The sequence below is a fragment of the Acanthochromis polyacanthus genome, chromosome 13 (assembly GCF_021347895.1).
Source record: "Acanthochromis polyacanthus isolate Apoly-LR-REF ecotype Palm Island chromosome 13, KAUST_Apoly_ChrSc, whole genome shotgun sequence".
NCBI classification, from domain to species: Eukaryota; Metazoa; Chordata; class Actinopteri; family Pomacentridae; genus Acanthochromis; species Acanthochromis polyacanthus.
The window spans coordinates 28,360,154-28,384,752 of NC_067125.1; the positions used below are offsets into that span (position 1 = coordinate 28,360,154).

At 41.4% G+C, this 24,599-nt stretch overlaps 1 protein-coding gene across 4 annotated transcripts in view; it reads right to left on the bottom strand.

The window, feature by feature from the left end:
* The window catches only part of fndc3a (fibronectin type III domain containing 3A), a 53,409-nt gene that overhangs the window by 23,021 nt on the left and 5,789 nt on the right, over positions 1-24,599 (bottom strand). For 2 of the 4 annotated variants that reach the window (XM_022189099.2, XM_022189100.2), the window contains exon 3: positions 11,187-11,262. In XM_022189099.2, coding sequence (XP_022044791.2) covers positions 11,187-11,262 — 76 coding nt within the window. Of the gene's footprint in view, positions 1-11,186; positions 11,263-12,126; positions 12,272-12,594; positions 13,408-24,599 lie in introns of those variants that run through there. The other 2 variants (XM_022189101.2, XM_051957675.1) reach the window with 2 other exon arrangements.

Here is a 24,599-nt window from a genome sequence, read left to right on the forward strand (position 1 = left end):
GACATGCAGACAGATGACAGGTTGTTGGGTAACCAAAATAAAACTGATGCAGTGTAATAAGAAAGCCCTCCAATGAACCCCACCTTCACAGAGGTTACCAAATTAGTTCACTGTTGTTATTGTACTATTCTAAATAGGCAGCGATTCAACTTTTTGGAGGTTGCGGTTGTGGTGTGAGGGTGTAATTGCATCTAATATTTTGCAGACCCCATTTAAAATGAGTGTAGACTAAATATTAGCAACATCTCTCCCTGTAATTGGTGCCGCTCAACAGCACCATAAACTGCAACCTCCAAAATGACAAAACAAACATTCATGGGGGCAGGATTTACTGTAGGGCTGTTGCTTCAGCTAAGTGTAATCAACTAACAACCGAGTACACACCTCTGCAGAGAATGACTCAGGTCCAGAGTTCACTTCAACAACTCAATACAGAGGCAGGCTATGTTTGCAAGGCATATAGGTGGTTAGTTTTGTGACTCAGGCAGCTGAATTTCCATCATGACCCTCTCTTGGTTGGAGGTTGAACGCTGCTCAGTTTTAGTGACCTGGTGTTACTATGAGGAACAGACAAAATTTCAGTGACATCGATGTATAAATGTAATTTAACCAAAGAAGAGAGAGGAACAGAGACCGAACAAGAAGAGTAAACAAATACAGTGTTTCAACTCAAACTTAACCCACATCTGGTAGTTATTCGGTGTAAGTCTTATCATTTATGTGTATGTTAATAGAGAGAAGCAGGGCTGAGTCTGATGCTGATCTGCTGTCTGGTACTGTATGCTTTAACGCAGTCAAGCACTGAACATGTTGGAGCATGTTATCACCTTATCCAACAGACCCAGCAACTCATGCGATAGACCTGTGCATCAACAGTGACCTCATATCAAGGCGTAACCACGTAGACCGGTGGCGTTGCGGACTACCTTCGACTAAACTTTCTGGAATGAGACGGCTAGCAGGCAGGCCTCTTATACTGAAATCGAAAGAGCAAATGACCAGTGAGTCATTTCCCGACCTGAGAACACAGGGTGCGCAAGGACAAAAATCTAAATTCAGGGAGCATGGGAAAGCTCAGGCTGAATGAAGGCAGTCACACCGGCTCAGCCATCATTGATTTCAGATTACAATATAATTTGAGTGGGAGTTCAAAGTGCGTACTGTTAACTCGACTCACTTTTAAGGCAGATAAATTATGCCGTGCTTATGCCACACAGTGCTCAGCTGTGCACCTGCCTAATGACTGATTAAGGCAATTCCTGTCGGTGCTGCTGATGCTGACTAACACGAAATCTGATGAATCACATTAGCATTCTATACATTATCCATTTAGAACGAACGGCTTTGCGTAATGTTCTGACTTGGAGAGCGGAGCGATGAGAAGACCGCGGAAAAGACAAGGTGAGCGAAGTTGGATGAGGGACCACACTGTAAGGGAGAGAAAGAGAAGGGTAGGGTGGAGAATGGTGGTGGGGGGGTGGGGAATACACCCACTCTTTTACATCAAACTGACGCACGAGTGCTGACAGAGATCAGATAAAAAAAAAAAAAGGCCACATCCCCCTCCCCCTGAGTCAAATGGAGCGCTGGTTGTGCTGACGTGGCCGTGGAGTGCCAACCTTCCAGAGGAAACAGCCACAGAAAAACATCAGTCCTCCAGAAAAAAAATAAGAAAAAAATCCCAAGGGTGACATATCAAAGGCCGCACACATGTTGCATACATACATACTTAGATGCGTTAAGGTTCTAAAGCCACTTCGAGGACCCACCTGTTGAATGAAAATGGATAGAGATCATAACAAACGCACTCAAGCTGGACCACACTCAGGTCCTCTAGCGCATACTGCAAACAGGAAACTTGGCAGACGTGGCGTTGAAATAATGGCAACAATCCAAGCAAACTGTCAGGTTTAATCAGATGTACAAATGTACCCTCGATTAGATTAGGAGAATAAAGAGAAGCAGGGAAGATAAGCTACAGAAAGGCTGCCTGGGTTAAGAGAAAGGTGCAAGAATCATATAGGAGCTTTCAATAAGCCCTCATTGGCAACATGATGAACTGTGAGCCTATAAAGATAGAGTGGGCTTGATTATTAATTAGAGCTAATAAATAATAAAGAGGAGACAGAGGATGGGCAAGGGAATGCACCGGATAATAATTACAGGAAAGCAAGGGATCGAGGCCAAGTGTTGAACTGTCAATAAAACCGAAAAATAATAATTGCAATTTAAAGCCACAACCTTGCTTTTAGTGATGACACTGTGGCAAATGTTCCCCTAGTTGCACTATACGGCACTCTTTTTGTTTTGTTTTTTTTAGTAGGGAGGAGATATCTTTTATCAATTAAGAAGGCAGTAATTTGCAATAAGCGGAACATTCTATTAGCAAATTAGCGAACCACGCATGTGTACACTCATCCTCCGCCAGGCTGCTTCTCCAAAACATGCCCGTCAGCGTTCAACCACCACCAGTCCAGCCACAGATAGATAGATGGATAGAGCAGCAGGAAAGAAAAAGAGGAGATGGCTGCCTGTGTTGATCTGTGTACAAACCAGAGACTGAAGAGCAAAAGCTGCACGGTAAACAAGGGAGCAATTTAATAAGACAAGCTATGTTTCTGGTGTCATTAAACTTTGTCTGAATTTGTAATATGTCGAGGCATTCGCATGGTTTCTGCAACCCCACCGGTATAAATGACGTTTACAGGAGGGGAGGGGGATCGGTAACCTTCATGCTTGTGCTTATTACAGAACATCACACGCTGCTGCTGCTGCTGCTAAAGCCAGACTAAACCAGAGAAAGACTGGGGCCATGACTACAGGGGCTGAATTTTTCAAAAATAATGATTTGTTTGACTCCATCCAGGAAAGAAAGACTGCATTTTAAAACCACCCGTTTCCTAAAATAACAAAAACCTGACCCGACAAAACCAAATATAACAAATCTCACAAACACAAGGACAGTCGAGTGGATGTGAAATCGTCCTGCTGCAGACATCCCACCCCTGGCTGAACTTAGAAGAAAAAAAATCTGTTGTTTTGAACACTCCTCCCCTCTCATCATATTCTACCATCCTCTTTACCCTTTCTCCCTCTCCCTTGGTATCAACCCAGCAATGGGAGAATGAGTCACAAGCTCAGTCATTCTTAGAGCTACTCACTGCAGAAGCTGTGAATGAACCGTCTGCACGCACATGTTTGTGTACATGTCCTTGGAGTTAGGTGGAGGAGGTGACGAGTATGAAAAGAAAGCGCTAATGTGTCTGATGTTTGCAGTCCAATTATGTGAAAATCGTATGTGTGTGTGTGTGTGTGTGTGTGTGTGTGTGTGTGTGTGAGGGGGGGGCTTGTGGCGGAGATGGCCCGAATATTCGGATCCGTTCATCTGGTCTCCAGGGTCCAAATTTTGCCTTCGTTTTGTCTTCAGTTAAACTCAATAATTCCCAAACATCGGAGGTCTTCAGCATGTGTTTATGCAACGAAGTGAAGCGTGACATCAGAGACGGCAGCCACCCGGCCATTCGGGTGGTGTTTACAAACAGAATGGAGGAGCCGAGATGAGCCGAAGAATACGGCGGGATGAGCCGAAGTGGGCCGAAGGCGCAGGGAAGAGACGAGCCCCGAATATTTTCTTCTGGGGGAGGAGGGGGTGATCACATAGATATCAGTGTTGCCAACTCCTCAGTAAGGACAGTAGCTATTGGCTGTCCTAAGTGACGTCATCTCCTAATTTGCATATTCCCAGTTTGCATGTAATTGTAGTCAATGTTGTAGGAGAGAGGAATAACATTGTGGAAGAGACCAAAAAGTGAGTATAAAACACCCAAAATATGTTTTTGAACTAGAGGCTAAATGCTGTGGTTTATTTTAGTATGACAGTGAAGAAACATTTTCATTTATATCCCGCTCCGTAAGTCTGGATGGGATCTGTAGTGACTTTGCGCATGCGCAATTCATCTGTTGTCTGGTCGCGGAGTGATCAGACACTGGGACTGCTGCGGGGTTACTGGACTGACAGCCTGTGCTTTGGGAGGGGGAGGAGCTCACAGCAGCACCTGCTGCTTGTTGAAAACAGTAACTGCAGAATGATCCGAGTTTTCCTGTCAGTCTCCGAAACGGCAAAAAAGTCGCTAGATTTGTCGCTAGTCGCTTTTGACAAAAAAAAAGTCGCTAGGACGCTTTGGAAAGTCGCTAGATTTAGCGAGAAAGTCACTCAGTTGGCAACACTGATAGACATATGTGTATATGTTTATGTGATCACACGACGAGATTCGAATATTCGGATACCAAAGTTAATATCCGGATACCGCCGTAGCGAACGAATATTCGGATATTCGGGATATTCAGGTTCAGCCCTAGTGAAGATTACCACATGCTTGTTACTTACAGATTACAGTATTTCTCCTGAAGTTCTAGTGAAGAAGTACATTATGCTACTCAGAAATACTCAAGGTAGGTGTAGTTTTGCAATTTGTGCATTTTGAAGTATGCCGTGGTCCATTAGGTTGATGGAAATTTTTATGGTGTCACTGACCAGCTGTCCAGAGGTGTGAATTTAATATATTACGTGCTTTTGAACCTCTCTCTTCAGATATATTTGCATTTGTTAAACAACTATTTGTGGTACTTGACATGTATACGACTGGCTCCAGTGTTATATCTGAAAGTGTGAGTTATACACACGGTGTGTTTTTCCGAGGATATCAAGGCCCTAACAGTCTCAAGCAACTCAACTGATTATATGCTTGGATTGATTTCACTCCATCCTGAAAACACAGACTTGTCAGAACAGACAAATGATGGAAAAGGTCTATTGTAGAGCTTCTTTAAAGTAAATTCTCACGCAAATTCTCCTGAGAAAGACGATAGTACTATTGACAGCGTGGATTATCCCTTCACAACAGTCGGTCGGCTTTAAGCGTAGAGGACATGACAGCCGCAACTCCCTCTGATGGGAGAAAAAGACTAAACACACCTGCAGGACCATCAAGGATAAGATGAGTTTCACAGCTCTGGCATCGGAGATGACGGGGACGTAGACCGAGGGACCAATCAATCAAACTAACATGGCTACAAACTGTGTCAGGTGCATGTGTGCATCGTGGGGATGTGAAGATACATGCACGCTCTCTTTTTAGCTTCTGCAAAGATGCTAGAATGGCTATCTTGACTTATGTAGAGAAGGTAAATCTTTATCAGGCTCAATAAGGCCAATGGAACAAGACAGTGCTTTGTGCCATCAACCAGAGACTGAATCATCCAAAGTGAGGGTGAATCACCGGCAGGCTAAGTCAGATAGAGAAGAGGATCTAATCACCCCAATGGTTCTGATGCTGACTTGTCTCATCAGTCACTAAGCTTATCAGGTGGCTGCAGATGCCAGTGATACAGACTTCAAATCTAGCATACAGTGGCAGATGCTGACAAAGGCCAACCCCAGATCACTGGGGGGCTAAGCTGAAGCTATGAGGACATGTCCGCTCCCATGCAGAGCTCCCTATATGGCAAGGAAGATAGCGAGCAGAAGGATGCTAAATGGCCACTCTAATTAGCTTCCCTCGCTAAAGGTCCCTCCTCCAAGGCAGATATCAAAAATGGCAAATGCCTTCTATAAACTGCGTTTTACGAGATTGTCTGTTCCTATTAAGCAGGCTGTCATGCCCTAACACGTAGCAATTACGCACATCCAGCTGCTAAAAATATATGATTGAATACACAAATTGATGTGGGATAGAGCTAATCCTCAGAAATACGTGCAAACCAGATCATTCTGGCTTTGTAACCGTCTTGCCGTCCTGTCAGCACACACTACGATTACAGATGGAAACATGCACATGCACAACAGACACCTAAATGAACAGAGATAGTCTGTTGACAGGAACACGCAACAAACCAAATCAACCAACCACATACGCACGCATGCATGCGCACATGCCTGCCTGCCTGTGTGCGCGCACTCACACACTCCTCTTCCTCCCTCCTTGCACTGCAAGCGGTGAGTCATCCCTCTATTCACGTCACAGAGAGATGAGTGCACCCTGTGACAGGCCAGTTAGTAGCAGTCACACTGATCTATGTGGCACCTCTCAGCTTCTTGTTTCTCCTCTGATGGAGAAACTATGTATGCTTGTTCCCTATTAGGAAGGTTTACTCAGCTCATAATGGGGGGCTGGTGTGGGAGCTCAGTCAGACAGAAGTAGGGAGAAGAGCCCCTGCTGTGAACAAACTGTGTGATGGCTTCCTGGCTGGGCAGCATCGCTTTCCATCATTCCTTTTGCTTCTCTGTCATTTAAATCTGGATTCCTGCGGCGCATTGTCTCATTATTATTCATATACGCCACAAGGTATAGACAAAGCTACAGACATACCAGTGCCTTCTAACGGTGAAAAAGTAAACACAGCTCTATAGATAGGTCATTAAATTTATGCCACAATGTCGAGTGCCTGCCTCTGCTGGGGTCACAAAGGGTATCAAACAGTATTCATTCACAAGCCTTTATTCTGTTAGCGTGCTTTTTCCCCTTTTTAAATCAAATTTACAATTTAAGAGAGAAAAAATAAAGAGTGGGTATGAGCTCACAGAAATGTCAATAAGGGGGGGATGTCCTGTGTAGCAAGCCACGACCAAAGTGAATCATTTTCAGATCAATGTTTTCCCAGGCAACTACAATTTATCATAATCGTTTACAATTATGGCCACACAACTCTACCTCCTAGAACTCCTCCCGCAGTCTTCTGCTCATGCTGTCGGCAACACGTTGGGCCTCGACTTCATTGTGGCTGTCACAAAGCCAGCCCAATTACCAACAATTGAGGAAATGGAAATGACCGCCATCAGGGTAAATAACAATGTGTGACATATCAACACCGTCTTTCTGTGTGAACTTTTCCTTTAAACACTGTAACTATGCCACATGTATATTTATTACGAAGGAATAAACAGTGCACTGATAATCGATCATCTGTCAAATTAAAGAGCAGGAGAAGCATGGCAAAAAAGGAGAAAATATATACAAATGAATGAAAGAGTGACACACTAATAAACTGCGATGTGATCAACATATAGATAAAGCTCACAGTGAATAGCCTAGCCGCGCTAGACAACCCACGGCAACGAATTTAATTCTCTGCCAGGGTGGGTCTAGTTACCCTCCATAAGGCTCGAGGCTGGATTCTCCTAAAACTGGCCGGACCAATCACCATGAAGTGTAGAGTCAGAAGGCGGGCGTAACGAAGTGACGACAGAGGCACAACGATTCTGACAGAATCAACTGGCACACAATAAACAGTTATCTTTCGACTCGGCTTTGGCCACAGCCCTTAAAGATTTGAAGCTAAAATTCAACTTGAAAGATAAACAAAGGACGGCACTGAAGTGTTTGATTGAGAAGAAAGACGTATTTGGACTTATGCCGACGGGATATGGCAAATCCTTAATATACCAGTTGGCTCCGCTGGTTGGGAAGCTAATGGGACTTAGCCACAATCCAGCGCTCTAGGAACTATGTCAGCCTATTCGTTGCACTGATTGGTTGTATACCTACCCAACTGCTGCAGAGTGATTTGAAAGACAACCTTTTAGCCCGCCTCCCTCCCTGTCGAGCGGTCCTAGACCCTTGTGCCTTCAGAACATGGGTCTAGCGTGGCTAGGCTACACAGTGAATGTATTTACACCAGATTAACTGTGTAAAAGAAAACAAACAAAAAAGTCTGACTCTTTATACATTTTATATCACTTTTTTGTTTGACTACAATTTAATTAAAAGACAGGTTCACAAATGTTCCCTCTAACACAGTAATAATGTGACCATATAAACAGTGAACAGATTTTGTTTGCTATAATCATCATATAATCATATAGTCATCTCCTGTTCATGCTGATTAGAGATCTGCTCCTTCTGTGCTTGTAATTCAAGTGACGGGGACAAAGTCGACAGTTCTTGATCTAAGGAGAATTTTCTTCTACAGCTCTGCAAAAGTAATATTGAGGCTATGTCTGAGTTTGACAAATTACGTGGATACCTTCCAAAGCTACAGTCATTTTAAGTAGGAAACTCACTTTGTGTTACTTTCCTTCCACCACAGCGCCACAAGAGAACACCGTTTGGAGTATAAAAATAAGGAATTTTGCAATAACAACACACTTTGGAAGACGCCCACTAAATATAATTATCTGAGACTGCTGAAGCTTCAAATTAACCTCATAAACAAAGTGTAAAATGTATTTTTGAACAGAGCAACAAAGACAAAAACTGCTGGTTTGGTCCCCTTAACTTACACTGGAAGCTTATATGAAAGGGACATTTTATTGACTTGTGCAGACTGAGGATGTTAATGTTTAATTGTTAATCAATTAAATGTTGTGAATAAACTGGGGGCGGCTGTGGATTAGGTGGTAGAGCGGGTCGTCCAATGATCGAAGGGTCGGCGGTTCGATTCCTGCTCTGACCTAGTCGTGTGCTGTTGTGTCCTTGGGCAAGACACTTTACCCGCCTTGCCTCCAGTGCTGCTCTCACACTGGTTTATGAATGCAAGTGAACGTGTGGTGGTCGGAAGGGCCGTCGGCGCGGATTCACAGCCACGCCTCCGTCAGTCTGCCCCAGGGCAGCTGTGGCTACAAATGTAGTTTACCACCACCAGAGTGAGAATGTGAATGAATAATGGATCCATTGTGAAGCGCTTGGAGTGCCCAGAAAAGCTCTATATAAATCTAATCCATTATTATTATTATTATATAACTGAATCGATTAAAACTATATGTACCAGTGAGGCAGAAGACTAGGGACATGCATGCATGTTAGATATGCTTTAGTAAGTGGTTGCAACACAAGGCGGAGCCTCTTACTCTTCAGCGAGATGGAGTTACAGGGTTGAATAAGACAAGCACACCTTCCTGCTGTCTAACTGCTAACTGTGGCAGTCGTGTTGATGAACTCTGTAGCACAAAGTTGTGAAAAGGTTGATGGATTTAGCTAGCTAGCTGAAACTCATGCTAAAGCTAGTCTAGGATTTTCAAATGCTAACACAGGCTTTAGCTGCTAACACTGCTAACATTCAGGAGCAGCGGGACCCAAATTTCATGCTTCCAAAAACATATGAACTCAAATAACTAAGTGAACTAGTGACATTTTGCTCCAAGTACAAATATGTCTTTGAGTTGGCAGTAAATGCTGATAGATTTCATGGACCGAAAAAGATGATGTGCAGTATATGTAGACATCTGTTCGAGCTGAGCAGCCGTTTCCAGCATCTGGACCAAAGTTAGCTCGAGTGAACCAATCACTCCATTGTGTAGATTAGGTATGAGGATTATTGTTGATAAAACCATTATTGCTCAAGTCCACTGTGAGGAGATTAATAATGTTACAGGTAACTTTCTGTGAAAGACTGCAGCACTTTTTCGGTGTTTAATACTTTGGACTTTCTTGTGCCAACTATTTAATAGCAATTATAATTTTCATGTCATTATTTTTTCTATTTAATGTAAAATACAAGTAACCTGTTTACTTCATCTGTTCTTTAAATTCCAAATGTGACATGACTGAACATTAATCTGAACATTTAATTGACTATTTGACTGAAATTCTTTAAGATTTCCATCCCTAACGCAGACAGAAAGAGTGATTACACAAACAATATGTCTTAATGTACATATTAGCATAAGAATATTGGTAAAATTGCATGTAGTCATATATTTGAAACAATGTGAATCAGTGGAATGAAGCTCAATCAGCTCCGTGCCTCTAGAAGCATCTAATTTCATTAAAACATGTTGTGTAGCACATTCTGTCAAGCTGTAATATTCTCTGTATTGGCTGGAACCATAAGATGCAATTATGTCACTGAGTAGGCTGAGAGCTGTGAGACACTGACTGCCATCGTTCCCGTAAAGATACGTCACTGCATCCTGGCCAACACCCTCCCCTTTCAAAGCACACGATTAAAAAAGGCTGAATGACTATGTGTGAAGGTGATTGCTGGAAATTGAGAGGTTAAGCACAGATCTAGTGCTGTTAATTGCATTACGTTGACATAATCTGACAAAAATGCACCTCATTCTTACTTAGAATCGTGAGTCACTTTATTAGGAGCAACTGTGCGATCCAGTGCAAACCAGAACAGCAGCTCGGCCATAAATTAGTCCTCCTCATTAACATACATGAGGGGGGCAATAAAATAAAGTCAGTATACCACCGCCATTTACTGCAACCTCAATAATAAGCATTAAGTAGAATTATCACAACAACTGAAAATGTGACAGCATCGGATTGCACAGGAGAGCCCAATAAAACACTTGGTGAATGTATGCTTTTCCATAGAAGTAACATACACTTCACCCCTCCCATTCTCTTTGGCTCTCTTTCTAATTCTCAGATGGAAAAATGTTACCGGTCGTCTACGTTTTGTTAATCAGCCAAACACAAATGGAAAGTACAAAACCTCGTCTCTAGCATTTTGAGTGTCTCTGCTTGTGCTCCCGGAAATAAAAATGCAAATTTGTCAAACGTTTTAACAAAATCTCGTTGTCCAGGTGTGTAATCTTACAGATGACCAAACTGGCTATCAGAGTTAATGATTCCGCGCAGAATTCTTTAGAGTGAGAATAACAAAATGAGTCATGCATAACAGTGGAACAATTTATTGCGCTGAACATCAGTTTGATTATCCCACCACCACCACCACCCCACTACCACCACAGAGGAAGCTTTTCAGTCCAGCACCAACCACACGGGTAGTTTTCTTTCTTAATGGCCATTGAAAGGTGAAAAGATTGAAGCTATGACATGATTTATATTTAAGAGGTAATGCTAGAATTTCAAACTTGAGTCAAACAATGCTATTTATGTTGTTGCTTTAAAGACTGTCGTATATAAACCATTTGCTTAGATAAGGTTTAAAAAGAAAAGAGGATCAAACCAAACACCTTTTTAAGAGTGTGCATCAAAAATATATTCAATAACGTCACTGTAAATACTTGTTTTGATTATTTTTAAAGCTTCAAACACAGCGTGCACCTCAAGGGAGATTTTTACTTTTATCGCTTTGCACAACTGAGTTAATGATTAAACACGGCTCAAATGCACCCACATGAGTTATAAGATTACTGTTGACTGGATTATGGGAGAACGTGCATTCAAATGAAGAATCGCACCGAAAAGACGAACATGTCAAACCAGCTTTCTTACCTGTGATACACTGAAACTGACCATCCTCTCGTCGAATAGTGAAGGCCTCACCTGGGTTTACCTGCACCAGGATTACCTGTAGAGACACAAAGAGCCATTTCACTATTCATTCATTTCTACTCTACAAATTATACCAATGAATTGCTTCAATAAACTAAGAAGCGGAACAAGATGACAAGCAGAAAAACATCAGATTCTGGAGAAATATAGTCAAATTCAACAGCTAATGTAGAGTAATGGTTACATAATGACTGACAGAAATGTATGAAATGTGTAATTTTCCTCACTATGCAAGTGGCATAAAAGCAAATTAAATGTAAATTTACATAACAATTAACAGATGTTGCTTACAGATGAAGGGCCAGAAATTAAATTGTCATTTCAGAATAGTAAAAAAAATACAGAAAGGAGAACAGAAAACAGTCATCAGTCAGTGTCTCTAAAAGGCTGATATTAATATCACACAATAAAAACTGGCGAATTAATCATAATTTCTAACTAAACTGCTTCTCGCAATACCTGGGTTTAATAGACAGAGAAGAAAAGCTGTTCATCGTGAAATATCAGGTACACACTGTATCCTACAATGAGTCATGCAGCTTCTGTCATTACAAAAGACTAAACAATCACAGACTGAATGAGGGAAAAAAAACTGATGGAAAATGTGAATTTCTATCCAAGTAAACTTTTGAAACCATTTCACTGTTTCTGGCAGTACTACCTTTTCTGACAACATCCAAATAAAACTAGCAGCATTAACCATCAGCATTTCATTCGCTTATTCCATAAGTCAGACAATGGGAATAATAAATTAAGACACTCTGAAAGTTCTCCTTTCAAATCCTCTCAAATTGATCACACTCTTAACTTATCATTAGAAACTCTAAAACACACGTAACTAGGTTTTTGTTGCCTGGCACCGTGTGTGGGTGCTGGTTACCTCACTCTTGTGGAAGTCGCTGTCATAGAATCTATACTCCTCTGGCGAAGGACTTTGGCTATAGCTCTCTTCAAGCACTGAAATCATCAGCACCTCCATCTCTGTCACTGCTCCCATTCATGTGCTCAGCAGGGATAGGAAAGAGCCCTTTGACTGCCACACACAGGCTCTCATATGTTCATACAAACCCACACAAGCAGCGTCAGGAGTAAGTGTAGATGATGGTGGTGGGAGGGGCAAGTTCGGTCTAATTGAATCAAAGTCTGGGCACTTCACAGTCGGGTGCATGTGTGTTATTCACTCCCTTCGGTGTGAAGCAAACACCCCTTCTAGGATGACGATTTCCCTCTTTTTTCCCCTCACCGTTTAATTTTCACAATGGAAATTACAGTTGAAATCAATACTGTGACATTCACTGCACGTCAACAGAAACCAAAAAGGAGGAAATTTTGCTTGACTGCTACTTACTGTTGCCCGCATTGCTTTTGCTCATTCAAGCGTCACTATTCACGCAGTCACAGAAAGGAAGAGATGCTCCAGGGTCCACCAGACCCTCCACCACTTCACCCAACCCTCATGAGAAATCACATGACCTGCGATGCTACCACATCTGGCTGGGCTGGTCTTTTTACACCCTCCACTTCCATCAACTCCTGCATAAAGTCCAGGAAGAAAGCTGACAAGGAGCAAAAAGTGGAGCAGTGTGGGGCTTGTTCTCGTACGCTGGACGCAGCCTTCACAGAAAGCGTGGCGTGAATCTCATGTTTGCTTAGCCTGGTTCAGCCGCATCTGCTCCAATAGCAGCGCTCTCTGCAGCAGGCAGTTTGTTCACTCTTGCCTCTGGCTCCAGTGCAGCCTCCCGACCGTCAGTATCCACAGCAACCCCTTCAACAAATAAGCCACAGCGATGTCCGCGCCAAACCTTCACAGAAGGGATTGAAACCTTATCAGCAGTGGCCACTCTCCGGAAAAGGAGACAGAGGAGTCCAAGAAAACAGGACCAAAAAAAATGAGAAGAGACTTTGGATGATGCCTCAGATTTGCTATTCAGTTTCCTCCTAGCCTCTGTCACTGACTGTGTGCCAGCTCAGTTAACGCCTGCTGTGCTCCTTAATATGGTTAATTTCAATAGCATTCCATCAGGGTGTGATCATAGCACAGCTGAGCCGGCAAAGGTATACGGGGTCCATAGCATGGGGAGTCCTTTGTTCTGTCTTTTGCACAACAACAACAATGGCGTGAGGGAGCTCAGCGACCCACGCAGCTTCTGAGGCTGACATATACGACTACGCTACAGTCCCTCTCCCTCCCTCCCTGCTCTCCCTCCCCCTCATACTCTCTCTGGCTCCCTCTCCCATTCACAGAGCAACATGCCATACATCCTCTCTTAATGCTCCGATCAATGTGAGAGGAGATGAGGTGGTGGGAGTTCAATTGCAGCGCTCCGGCGTTGGTGACAATTGCAGCCTCGAGTTCTCTACCGTCTTCCAAGATCACAAGGCGGCACACTGACAGTCACAACAGAGACAGTATTTGTACAGCGACACAATAAACACAGCTTCCAAGTACTCGCTGCTTCTGTAACATCTGTCCTCATTTATTCTAAATGGATCATTCCTTAAAGCGACAGTGCTGATCACTCGATCAGCATGTGTCAAGTTAACGGATAGTCTTTGTCACCGATACCGCACAAAGGGTACATTAAAACCCTCCGCAAAATTAAATCCAACCGTTTCATTCAGTCATTGTAAAAGGAAAAAAAAAATCTGGATTTAAGGAATTATACAAAATAGCTGCAAGCAGAAATCATTAGGGTCCAAGTATAATAAGCTTATGAAGTAAGATGACTTCAGGGAAATATGAAGCAAAATTAATTTTGTAAGAAGAATGGTAAGAAAAAGGAATTTGACAGCTTACACAGCACAGACACAAATAAGGGGTTAAAACTTTGTATTGATCAAATCAACAATCTTTTCAGTTCACTACACTGCCAGTCTCTTGAATTCTGACTTTTTTACTCCAAGTGCAAGCAGCAATGGAACACATCACAAAGTAAATCTGTACTGTCACCATTCACTTGTTTGGTTACATAAAAATATGTTGTAATCAACAAAATGTCTTTCTGGAAAGGTTGTATGCCAGTCTGACTACAAAACAATTATGGATAATTACCAACTAATCTGATAGTGATCATAGCCAAGCATTGGTACATCAATTCATACTATTCTGTATAATCAACTACAGACAAAGATAGTTTTCAGTGGCCTCATCACCTAAAATAAAATGAAACAAAACTGAAATGATTAACTCTCCTCTGCCGAAACAAGCAACCCGATGCAGTGCCTTTGTTGTGAAGGTTTTTTTCATTTCACAGTTCCAACAACATGATAGTTTGAGGTTATGATAACCAAAGGGTATTTAAGATTTATTTATTTTTATTCTTACACCTGAAATATTGTCTCAATTGTTTAATTCAGATTTTAAAAAAGTTAATAAATCAACAGAACTGCCACATGAAGTTAAGACTGATAAGAGGCACAACCTCTACTGTCACAGTTTAAGACACATTACCTATAAGCAAACACAGGGACTGTTTGGCAGAATAGAAAAAAAGATGAATAATTTCTTAGATAAGTCAGGTTCCTCTTCTGATAACACAACTTGGCATAAGCAAAAACACTGTGCGTAACACTGAACTTGCTGATAGTAACACTGAATGTGTTACTGGATGGTTCAGTATATTTGCAAATTTGGAACCATTTTGTTAACCAATAGTGAAGCTAAAAATAAATAATCGCTGAAATGAATGAAACACAGCGGATGTTTTTTCTATATACTGAAAAACTGTTTTTAACCACTGAAGCTTAATGTTGGCCGCAGAAGTGGCACAGGTACGTTAGGAATTTGAATTACACAAAGTCAACACCAGGTTAATTGAATTCTAAATTAAACAGCACATAGTAATGGCTTCAATTAAAAGTGTTAATCAACGACCAAATCCAAAGTATTAAATACAGCAAAAGAGCTGCGGTGCTTCACAGTAAATAACCTGTAACATTATTAATCTCCTCACAGCAGCGGCCTTGAGATAATGGTGTTACATCAAAATAATCCTCATAGCTCATCTACACGATAGATTGGATGGTTCAATGTAGTTAGCGTTAGCCTTGCTAAACAGGAAACAGTTTCTCAGCTGGAACAGATGCCCACAAATAGAGTCAAATCACCTTTATCAGAGCAGGAAATCTGGAAGTAATTACAGCCAACTCTAAAACATTTTTATACTCAGAACAGAGCATCACTGATAAATTTCATCATTTCAGTTTTAATGTTGTTGGAAGCATGTAATCAGAGTCATGCTGCTCTTGAATGTTAGCAGCATTAGTAGTTATAGCTGCTCTCTGCGAAAAGACACTCCGGACTATATTAGTGTTTGAAAATCTTGGTTTAACGGTAGCTTTAACCTCAGGTAAATAGTCAAACCAGACATCTGCTGGACACCTTTTTCATACTTTTAGTACTGGCAGTACACTCATTTTATGCAAATCTTCCTGTTGGTCAGCAAACACACCTATAACTCCATCTAACCAAACAGCACCTGTTCGCAGTGATGTACTACAGCAAATCTTGAACACACCGTCTCACACGTCTCTTGCTGTATGTTTTTTTTTAGTTGATACACTCTTAATTGATTGAATTATCGATGGCAATTACTTGATTAACAATTATGTAATAAAATCCCTAATGGAAAGCTACCATCACAAACCACCTGTGCCATGACATCACTTGTAAGCGGAGACTCTGAAAAAGTGGCAGTATACTGCAAAGGTTACTTTTCACACAGATGACTAAGCACTACAATGTGCAGTGGTTTCCCGGCCACATTCAGAACAGGGACGTTCTTTTCTAACCAAACACTAGATGGAAGAAACCATGCAGTGACAAACAATTAAAGTCAGATACACTGCCACAGATTTACAGAACACTATGTCCAAAGGTGGAAAAATATATCTGGTTCCCACCGCCGTAAAGATTAACATCCAGGTACGAGTCCTATGCAAAGAGACTGAGGATCAGTTAGCACACGCTGTCACACAGGTGGCTGCTGCTGTGTTTTATTACCCAGGAGAATGGGCCTGCTCTGTGCGTTCATGGCTGTTAGCTCTGACGTTTTTCGGCCGTCTCTGACTCAGAGTTCGGGTTTCTCACTATTTGTTCCTCTTAATTGTTTACTGTGCGTTGATGTGACATAGCAGCTGGGTGGACAGGAAGCAGGAGCCAAATGACACAGGGAAAATCCTGCCAGCCGGAACTGGCCAGGAACTAACGCAGTCTCCCTGCAGCTGATGGCATACACTTGCGTGTGCAATGGTGATTCAAAGCAATTTAATGATCCTCCACCCTCCAAGATCCCCTGGAAACGATGCATAAGTGGATAGCAGGATATAAAAAGACAGGTATAAAAAAAAGAGGCGCTCATGCTGCTGCATGTTCTTGTAAATAATCATCTTCTAAGTAGTATTATGTCAGAGGAGATAATTAGGTATATGTATTTATCAGAGCAACCACAAAATGTTGTCAAAGTGCAGAGTCAATCAGATCCTTGCATGTATTACCTGAAATCTGAGTCACACAGTATTTTCCACTGGCTTCCTATTTGGTATGTTAATTAGCTTCATGTTTCCACTTAACGTCACAGCATATTCCTATCAACTCATGAACAGTGAACAACCGCCACTGATACGTGGTGATTTTGGGCTGTGCATTCTGGGACTATATAAGCGAATATATTCTAATAGCCTACAGAGCTATCTAATACTAATTACTTGGACAAGTCTTGCGGGGCTTAGCAGCACAAAATGACCAGACTGCCAGTTATTTCTAGCTACGAATCATTCTTTTGTTGGCCAGGTTCCCTGTTGTGATAAATTCGTTCTATTTAAAAAGTTCCTTTTCTTTCCATAAATGAATGCTTGTAACTTTCAAAGGGGTTTTATGAACAAAATTTAAAAATGAAACATTTCCCACTTCATCCTGAAAGCTTTAAACATTTGAAAAATGTCTGACTAGTCATATTCCTCATAATAAGACTGAAAAATGAAAATAAATGATACAAATAGTAACGCACCACTGACCTGCATACTCTCAAGTATGAGACAAATAATATCTAGCACTTTCAATAAGACTTCTGCAAAATATTAAATAATAAATTTAAACTGGAAGATAATGCCAGGAGTGCAATCTCAGTTTTTTAAATGTACAAAGTAATGCTTCCTCTGTGAACCACAAAACATCATATTAATAAAAATTCTCTATGCCAGTTTATTAAAAAGTGTTTTAGACAGTTCTGAAGATCATACCTTTGAGGCTTCAAAATACTCCAGTTTATCTGAATATTAACTTTCCCATTTAATAGAAATTACTGTTAAAACAGGACAATATGAAGTACTACAATATCCTTTTGGGTACATACATTTATGAACAAGCTGAAAAACTCAAATTCCATCTGCCATTTTTACCTTTCTCAAAAACTATTCAACAACGAGTGTATTAGCATCAATATCTGCTGGTTCAGTACACCTGAATTTACTCATTGTTCAACTTCTTTCTTAAAGGCATTAGAGGAGATTTAATTTCCTACGACTTTGAACGTACCATGCGCATGCGCACATACAACCTCTCTCTCACCCCCCTCTAACATTTACGAAGAAACGCCCCCCCCAGAAACTTGCGTAGCACTCGTGAAGTTGTCTTTTACGGCTGGGTCCCCCTGGATCTTTATCTGCCATTATGTAAAAAAAGATGAGCAAAACAAGTCGCCAGCTTACTACGAAGCTATACCAAAGCAACACATACAGAAAACACGCAAGTCCAAGGCGTACGTAATCTACGTAACTAGGCCTGAGCCAGAAGATTTTTGATTGACAGGAAAGGGAGCAAAGCAAACGCCTCGGTCCGAGCGCATTGATTGGCTGATGTTTTTCAGGTCCTGCCATGTCCACAGTTATTTTTTTAAATTTTTTAGAAACCATACATACAAGTCCACTAAAGGTCAGTATATTCATTTTATATGAGTCAGACAAATTAAAGAAACAAAAAAACCATCCTCCATAATGCCTTTAATTTGATCAGTATGCATTCTGCCCATGTTCAAATGAGATTTATTTTTGGGTCCGTCAAGGACTCTCCTGTATTGATACGAGAGCATGATGAGGTTCACTCTCCAGCTAAATGCCAAATCAAAACCCAAATAAATGAGGATGTTCAGGCCTTCCCATTAACATATTATATTAAAGAAATAAATGACAGTCCGATGCTGCCACCATTATGATCCACAGTGGAGCTGGCGTTACATAGTGATATGCTGTGGCAGTCCAGACCTTCACTAAAGCTGAATTTTGGATAAATCAGACCACATTATATTTTTTAAACTCACACGGCGTGACAATTTCACATGAATTTCTGTAACTTCAGGCATGCTGTAACGTGTGTGTTGTTGGGTTTTTTTTCCTCTTCAAGAGCTCTTTCCATCTGGCTCCTCTACCACATAGCCCACACTTGTGAAGTGCTGTACTGAGTGTAGTCCTTCCAGAGGAATCTCTCATCTCACTTTGTACTTCTGTCAGAACAGTCCTTGGATTCAGGGTCAGCTTCCTGGTCAGGGTCATTCCAGCTTGGTCACTCTGTTTGGGCAGTCAACCTGCTCTGTCTTAAGTCCAGGTACTTGCACATTTAGGCCATTTATAATAATGAAGAATAACGTGACAATCCTGAATTTCCAAAACATTAAAATTCACGTTCTGTTCTTTCCCAGTGTCTGCGATTTCTCAGGTTTCCTTCTTCCAAACATCCAACCAGTCAGTGTCGGCTATGAAATACTGACGAGGAAAGTCTGACCAAGAACTAAACTTTTAGTTAGTACATAAGCTATTAAGTGACTGTGTCACAAATATGATATGAACACATTTTCAGACTGCAACTTAAATAAAGTAAGTCCTACAAACTGCACTTGTTAACTGATGTCTTTTTGATTACCATTTCTACTATTACTATATAATACCACCCCCAAACATTCTATTTTCTGTTTGATTAATGATAGGACTGTTTTTATTTCTCTAATTTGAATACTTAAGGGACGATGCAGAACAATACCAGGCATAATGGTACCATTTGATGTAATGTTACAGAGTGTGCTTAAGGCTTTTCATGCATGTCTTTGTGTAATTGCAGTAATTATGGCTATAACTGTTTCAACAGGTGCAGGTTTTCCCACAGAATTAGATTCTGTCTGTGGCTATAGCCGACAGGCCTGAGTTTAAGTTTAACAATTATCCAAATGTTGTGTGCCATGTTTACTGCCCTAGAAAAAGGAGTAAAGGCTCAGTTTATGCAATGCTGTAACGTCATCACTGCACTTTTGGTCTGGGCAGTAAAGGCTGGTTACCAGCTACAAACAAGGGTGGAGTAGACTCAGCCTAAAAACAGATGTGTCCTTGCTATGGTTACAATCAGGAAAGGTAGGAAAAGACTCGCAAATAACTTAATTGAAGAGTTGCAGCTCCCAAACTGATCATGTTGTGTTAAGAACAAAGTGCTGATAGACTACCTTATAGACTTGAACGCATTTTGCAGCAAATTTGTGCGGAGGTGTTCATTATACTAAGCATTTGTGAACTCCAGATTGATTCTATTCAGGAATTTGGCCAACCGTTTCCTTTGTGGGGAAAAGCCAACAACAATCAGTCCTCTCGCACGTGTTTTGATCCGGAGCGTGCACGGAGAGGAGGGGCTATTCACCAACTGGTCTGTTGTCAATATGACTGTATTTGTGAGAGAGAGAGCAAAAGCGGGGCAGGGCTCTACAATGAAAGCTAATTTTAGGCCTTTAAAATAAAAACAACAACAAAAATAAATAAAAGAATCAGTAGATGGGAAAATATATGCCAAACAGTCGCTAGTTAAATGACTGCATATGGTACTATTCTCTAGAACGGATATAGAAATAAAAACAGGTCACCAAATATACTTTGCAGCCCTTAATATACCCGAATGCCCTGCCCAAGTGAAATGTGGGAAACACCATGGTGTCACTGCCTTTGTATGAGGGTAGGGCAAAGCTTCCCATACACGGACAGTAAAGCAAAATCAAAACCGAGAGGCCTCAGTAGAGACAATGAAACAAACTTAGTTTACCCAAGTGGATGACAACAATGCTCATTATCCATAAGCGCAACAAAATCCGCCAGTGTGAGGTGAGAGTAATTTATCAAACAGCCGTTAAGCGAGCACAACAAAAACTTCTAGAAGTGCTACGTCTGCAACCGCTCTGCCCACAGTCAACTTCTTATGCCCTCTTAATCCACAGCCATTATGGTTTTACACCGTAATACACAGCTCATTATGCTGACAGTGAGTTGCTCAAAAAACAGAATCACTAATTGCATAGAACAGTCAAACCTGCGGAAATATGCATCTTAAAATTAGTTGAAAGCTTGTAGACAGCGAGGTTGAGACCAGCCCTCCTCCTCTCTATTAGAAGTGACTGTCAGGCGGTGAGTCTCTTCACATCTGCAGCAGAGGGAGGATGACAAGGGAGAGGATGAATGATGCCACAAGTCTGCTGGCCAGTTTATTGAAAAAGCCTCACAAAACGGGGCCAAATCACTGTCTAATGCAGGAGTAGGTGGAGTCATTCTAACGTTTTTTTATAGCATTTACAAGCTGGTCAGCAGAGGAGGTAATGTCTGGTATTAATTATATGACGCATTAAAAAATATTCAGGATCAGCCACAATAAACAGTTAATCATCCTTTATTTGTCATCAGTCCAGAAATTCCACATCGATACACCACTCCGACTCGTGTCTGCTCCAAATATTGGTGCAGCGAGGTTTGGTTTGTCTTACTGGCTCAGAAGAAAGTGTCCTAAACACAGCTGAGTCACGCACTGTCCGCCTCCTCACAATAGTTGACAAATAGTGGGCTCACCCCCATCTTCGCAGATGATTCAGTAGCTGACCAGGAGCCGAGCAGAGTGGGCTGCATTTTTGTCACAACATCTCGAGCCCTCTGGCAACTTGTGAGGGGCACATGTCCAAGGCCCTGTCTCCTGTGTCTAGCTATAGCATACAAGGCCAGCACTAAAGACAGCTGAATTGAGAGTGAGGTCTCACTATCCCACAGAAACATTAGCCCACGCATGACACGCAGCCACAAGCAGACCACACACTCGCGGCTGTGTGTTCCTTGTTCACTTTATGTTGTTACTATTCAATGCCGAGTGCTTTTACACACCGCCAGGGCAAACTGTGGGTTTTCTGATTTTTAAATCTCAGCTCATGCTGAAAAAACATAAAACAAGCAAGTTTGCATTAGAATAACACTGAAAAAATAAAATCGCTACTCCTTTATCCACTGATCTTTCTAAAGCCATCCCTCTAATGTGCTACGGTGTTTTGAAAGATCTTGTAATTATATATATTTCCCAAAAGGTTGGATGATTACTTGGAGATTTTTTTTTAAAAGAAACTGCACAGCAACAAGTCTGTACCGAGGAGTAATACTAATCCCTTACAATCTGTCAGGTTTCAAACACAGACCTGAAGCACATCAGAGGAACATGAAAACACGAGCACAAAGAGCACACAAACATTAAATGGCAGGTCTAATGAAAAGGAGTAATGAACAAAATGGGAGAAAATATACATATCCATCAGTACAGTCAACAGCTAAGTACATAAGCCATTAGCTAGGCTTAAACATTGACAGAAACAGACTGATTCATCCGTTACCAATTTAGCTTCCGAACCAAACGGCAAGAGCAGGAAAAAACCAAAGGGGGGAGGGGCAGTTTAAATGGAAGGAAGCAGTGAATCATACTGTAGCCAAAGTCATCTCTTAAAAGGAATCATCTCAGGTAATGACCCCAAGACAACAGCTTCCTCTATGACTCAGAATAATTGGTCCAATAGAGCGTTAATACCAAGCCAAGACTGGGATTTTTAAAAAAATAATAAAAATCGAGAACAAAGAATGAAGCGTCCTTGCAGCTTCTCTGACTAAAGGTCAGAAACAGAGGGGTCAGCCATCGCTGTGAATCGTCTTCACTGTCATCATGGTCCTGCCTCATTCTGTCAGGGCCCAGACCCCTCCAGTGGTTCCTGCTCCTCACTCTGCAGCTGTCATGATATTTATGCACCTCCTCAGACACCAAAACCCACACATAAGCCACATTTTACTCGCAGCGTCGCTCAAAAACGACAATGCTTGAAAATCCACACATCAAACACTGCAAAAAGGAAGCCTTCGCAGGTCACTTTCACAGGTGCTCGGGGATCAGGCTCTGACGCCACAAAATCAGGCGCATTAAATCTCCTGTGCCATGTGTGCTCTCCGCAAGGTATTAAAAACTCCCTTAATCGGAGAACACACTATATGCCACACCGGTTGCCACTGAGCATATGAACACGGCTTAAAGGTTAATACAATGAAAAGGTTAATACAATAAAAATCGCAGACACTGTCAAGATAGGCGTGCAAACAGAAATTGATTTGTCTCGGGAAATTGATGCAAGAGTCAAAGATATGGCTGCATTAACTGAAAACCAAGAGCCAATCAATACCGACATCAAAACCTAGTAAAGAGAAATGCAACTAGTTGTGTTGCTCCAGAGACTGGAGTGCATACGCCTGTGTGTGACCCAACACTCTGCTGCTCTTAAAAAATACTCCAGGAACACCATGAACCGGAAAGATCTATTCTTTAATATGCTGCCTTTAGTATCGATTTGAGCATCTCCTACGAGGAAAGTCAGCCTGACACAAACCCGCTACTGACATTAGAAAGCCACACCCAACTTCTTACCTTGATAAGTAACAAGAGGTCTAAATTGTAAGGAGATGCACCAGTACAGCCCTGTCGAAAATGATAGACGTGTGGAAAATACTGACCTTAAAAATGCACGGCACAATATCCATTTCTGTAACCATTTCAGTGAAAAACACTTGCATAATGGATGCTGCCCGAAAGGTCGCCCTGTGTATCACTCCCCATTGTTCACTCTTGTTGGTGTGGCTGCAGACCTAATATCTTTCAGCTCCGAGTGCTTAATGCTTGAAATAAAATACTCTTTGCTATTGGTTTTCTGCATTTTGCATAGGGATAATACAGCTTTGTAGATTCAACTACACAAACCTGTTAGTTTACTTCATGTAAAATTGATAAAATACTACAGAAGCAACTCAGAACAACATTAATATTATCAATAAAACTTACAGGTAATAATTTTGTCGACATTTCAACAGATCAGGATGTCATCTCTTTTTTTTCCGGATCAATAGTCCAAAGGTATTTATTTTACTATAATGCGTAACACAGAAAAGTAATCCTTATATCCAAGAAGGCAGAAAGAGCCAACATTTGACATTTTTGCTTTTCAAAAAATGCTTAAAGCAACATTCAGTTTTCAAAATAGCTGCAAATTAAGCTTCTGTTGATCAAGTAAAACATATAAAACATATAAAATCTTAGCTTAAAAGCAATAAACCCTGTTTGCACACAATTTCAGAGCATGCATTTTGGTGAAATGCCCAAGAGGGATACACAACATGTTCGAAAAGCACAAATAATTGTTATTTCTATTTCAGCGATCATGAACATGCACTGTCTCAAATTGGTCTGAGCAGCAGGGTGGTAATGGTGTACGCCAGGTAGTACCAGCAGCGTTTCATTGTTTTAGCTCTCATAACAGCGTAAACAGTGACATGGGACATGTTCAGGCAATCGGGTAACCTTTGTGGGAGGCAGTAAGGTAACTGAATTCCATGAGAACGCCACCTTCACAGGCGAACACAACCAGCTAAATTTGATCTCTACGTGAACAAAGCCTGATTCAGGTGAGGGTTTTTCCACAGTGGAAAACGGCAGAGATAGGTGGAAAGTCGTGTTTAGAGCGCAGTGCTAATATTAGCAAGTCTTATCAGGGCAAACTGCGTAAGACTGAGGAAGTGACTGCAAAGATATCACTGTGGGCTCCGAGCTATCCCCCAGCAAGTCAGGGAAACTTGAATAGATCGAACTGTTCACCATCAGTGTGACAGGAAAATCACCCAGGCTTGTCAGAAACGCTCAGTCTAATTGTGATACTGACAAGAGATGATTGGGGAGGGGATATCAGCTCATACCCTGTGCAAAAAAAGGCAAAACTGCCATCAAAACCGAGAAGCCTGTGGTTGATAAGTTATAAGCACCTGTTGTCTATGAAAGATGTTCCATGAGCAACGGCAAAGCTATTTGGTTTGTTTCAATACTTAACTGAGTAAGAATTAGCTTAGAATCTGAAAGAAGCCTCCAAGCATATCAGGTTCACAAGCAGCAGATTTAAATGTACCAGAAAACATCTAGAAGTCACAGCAACATAGTAGAGTGAAAGAAATATTTCTAAAAATACAGCTGAGTTTGAAATGTTGTAATCT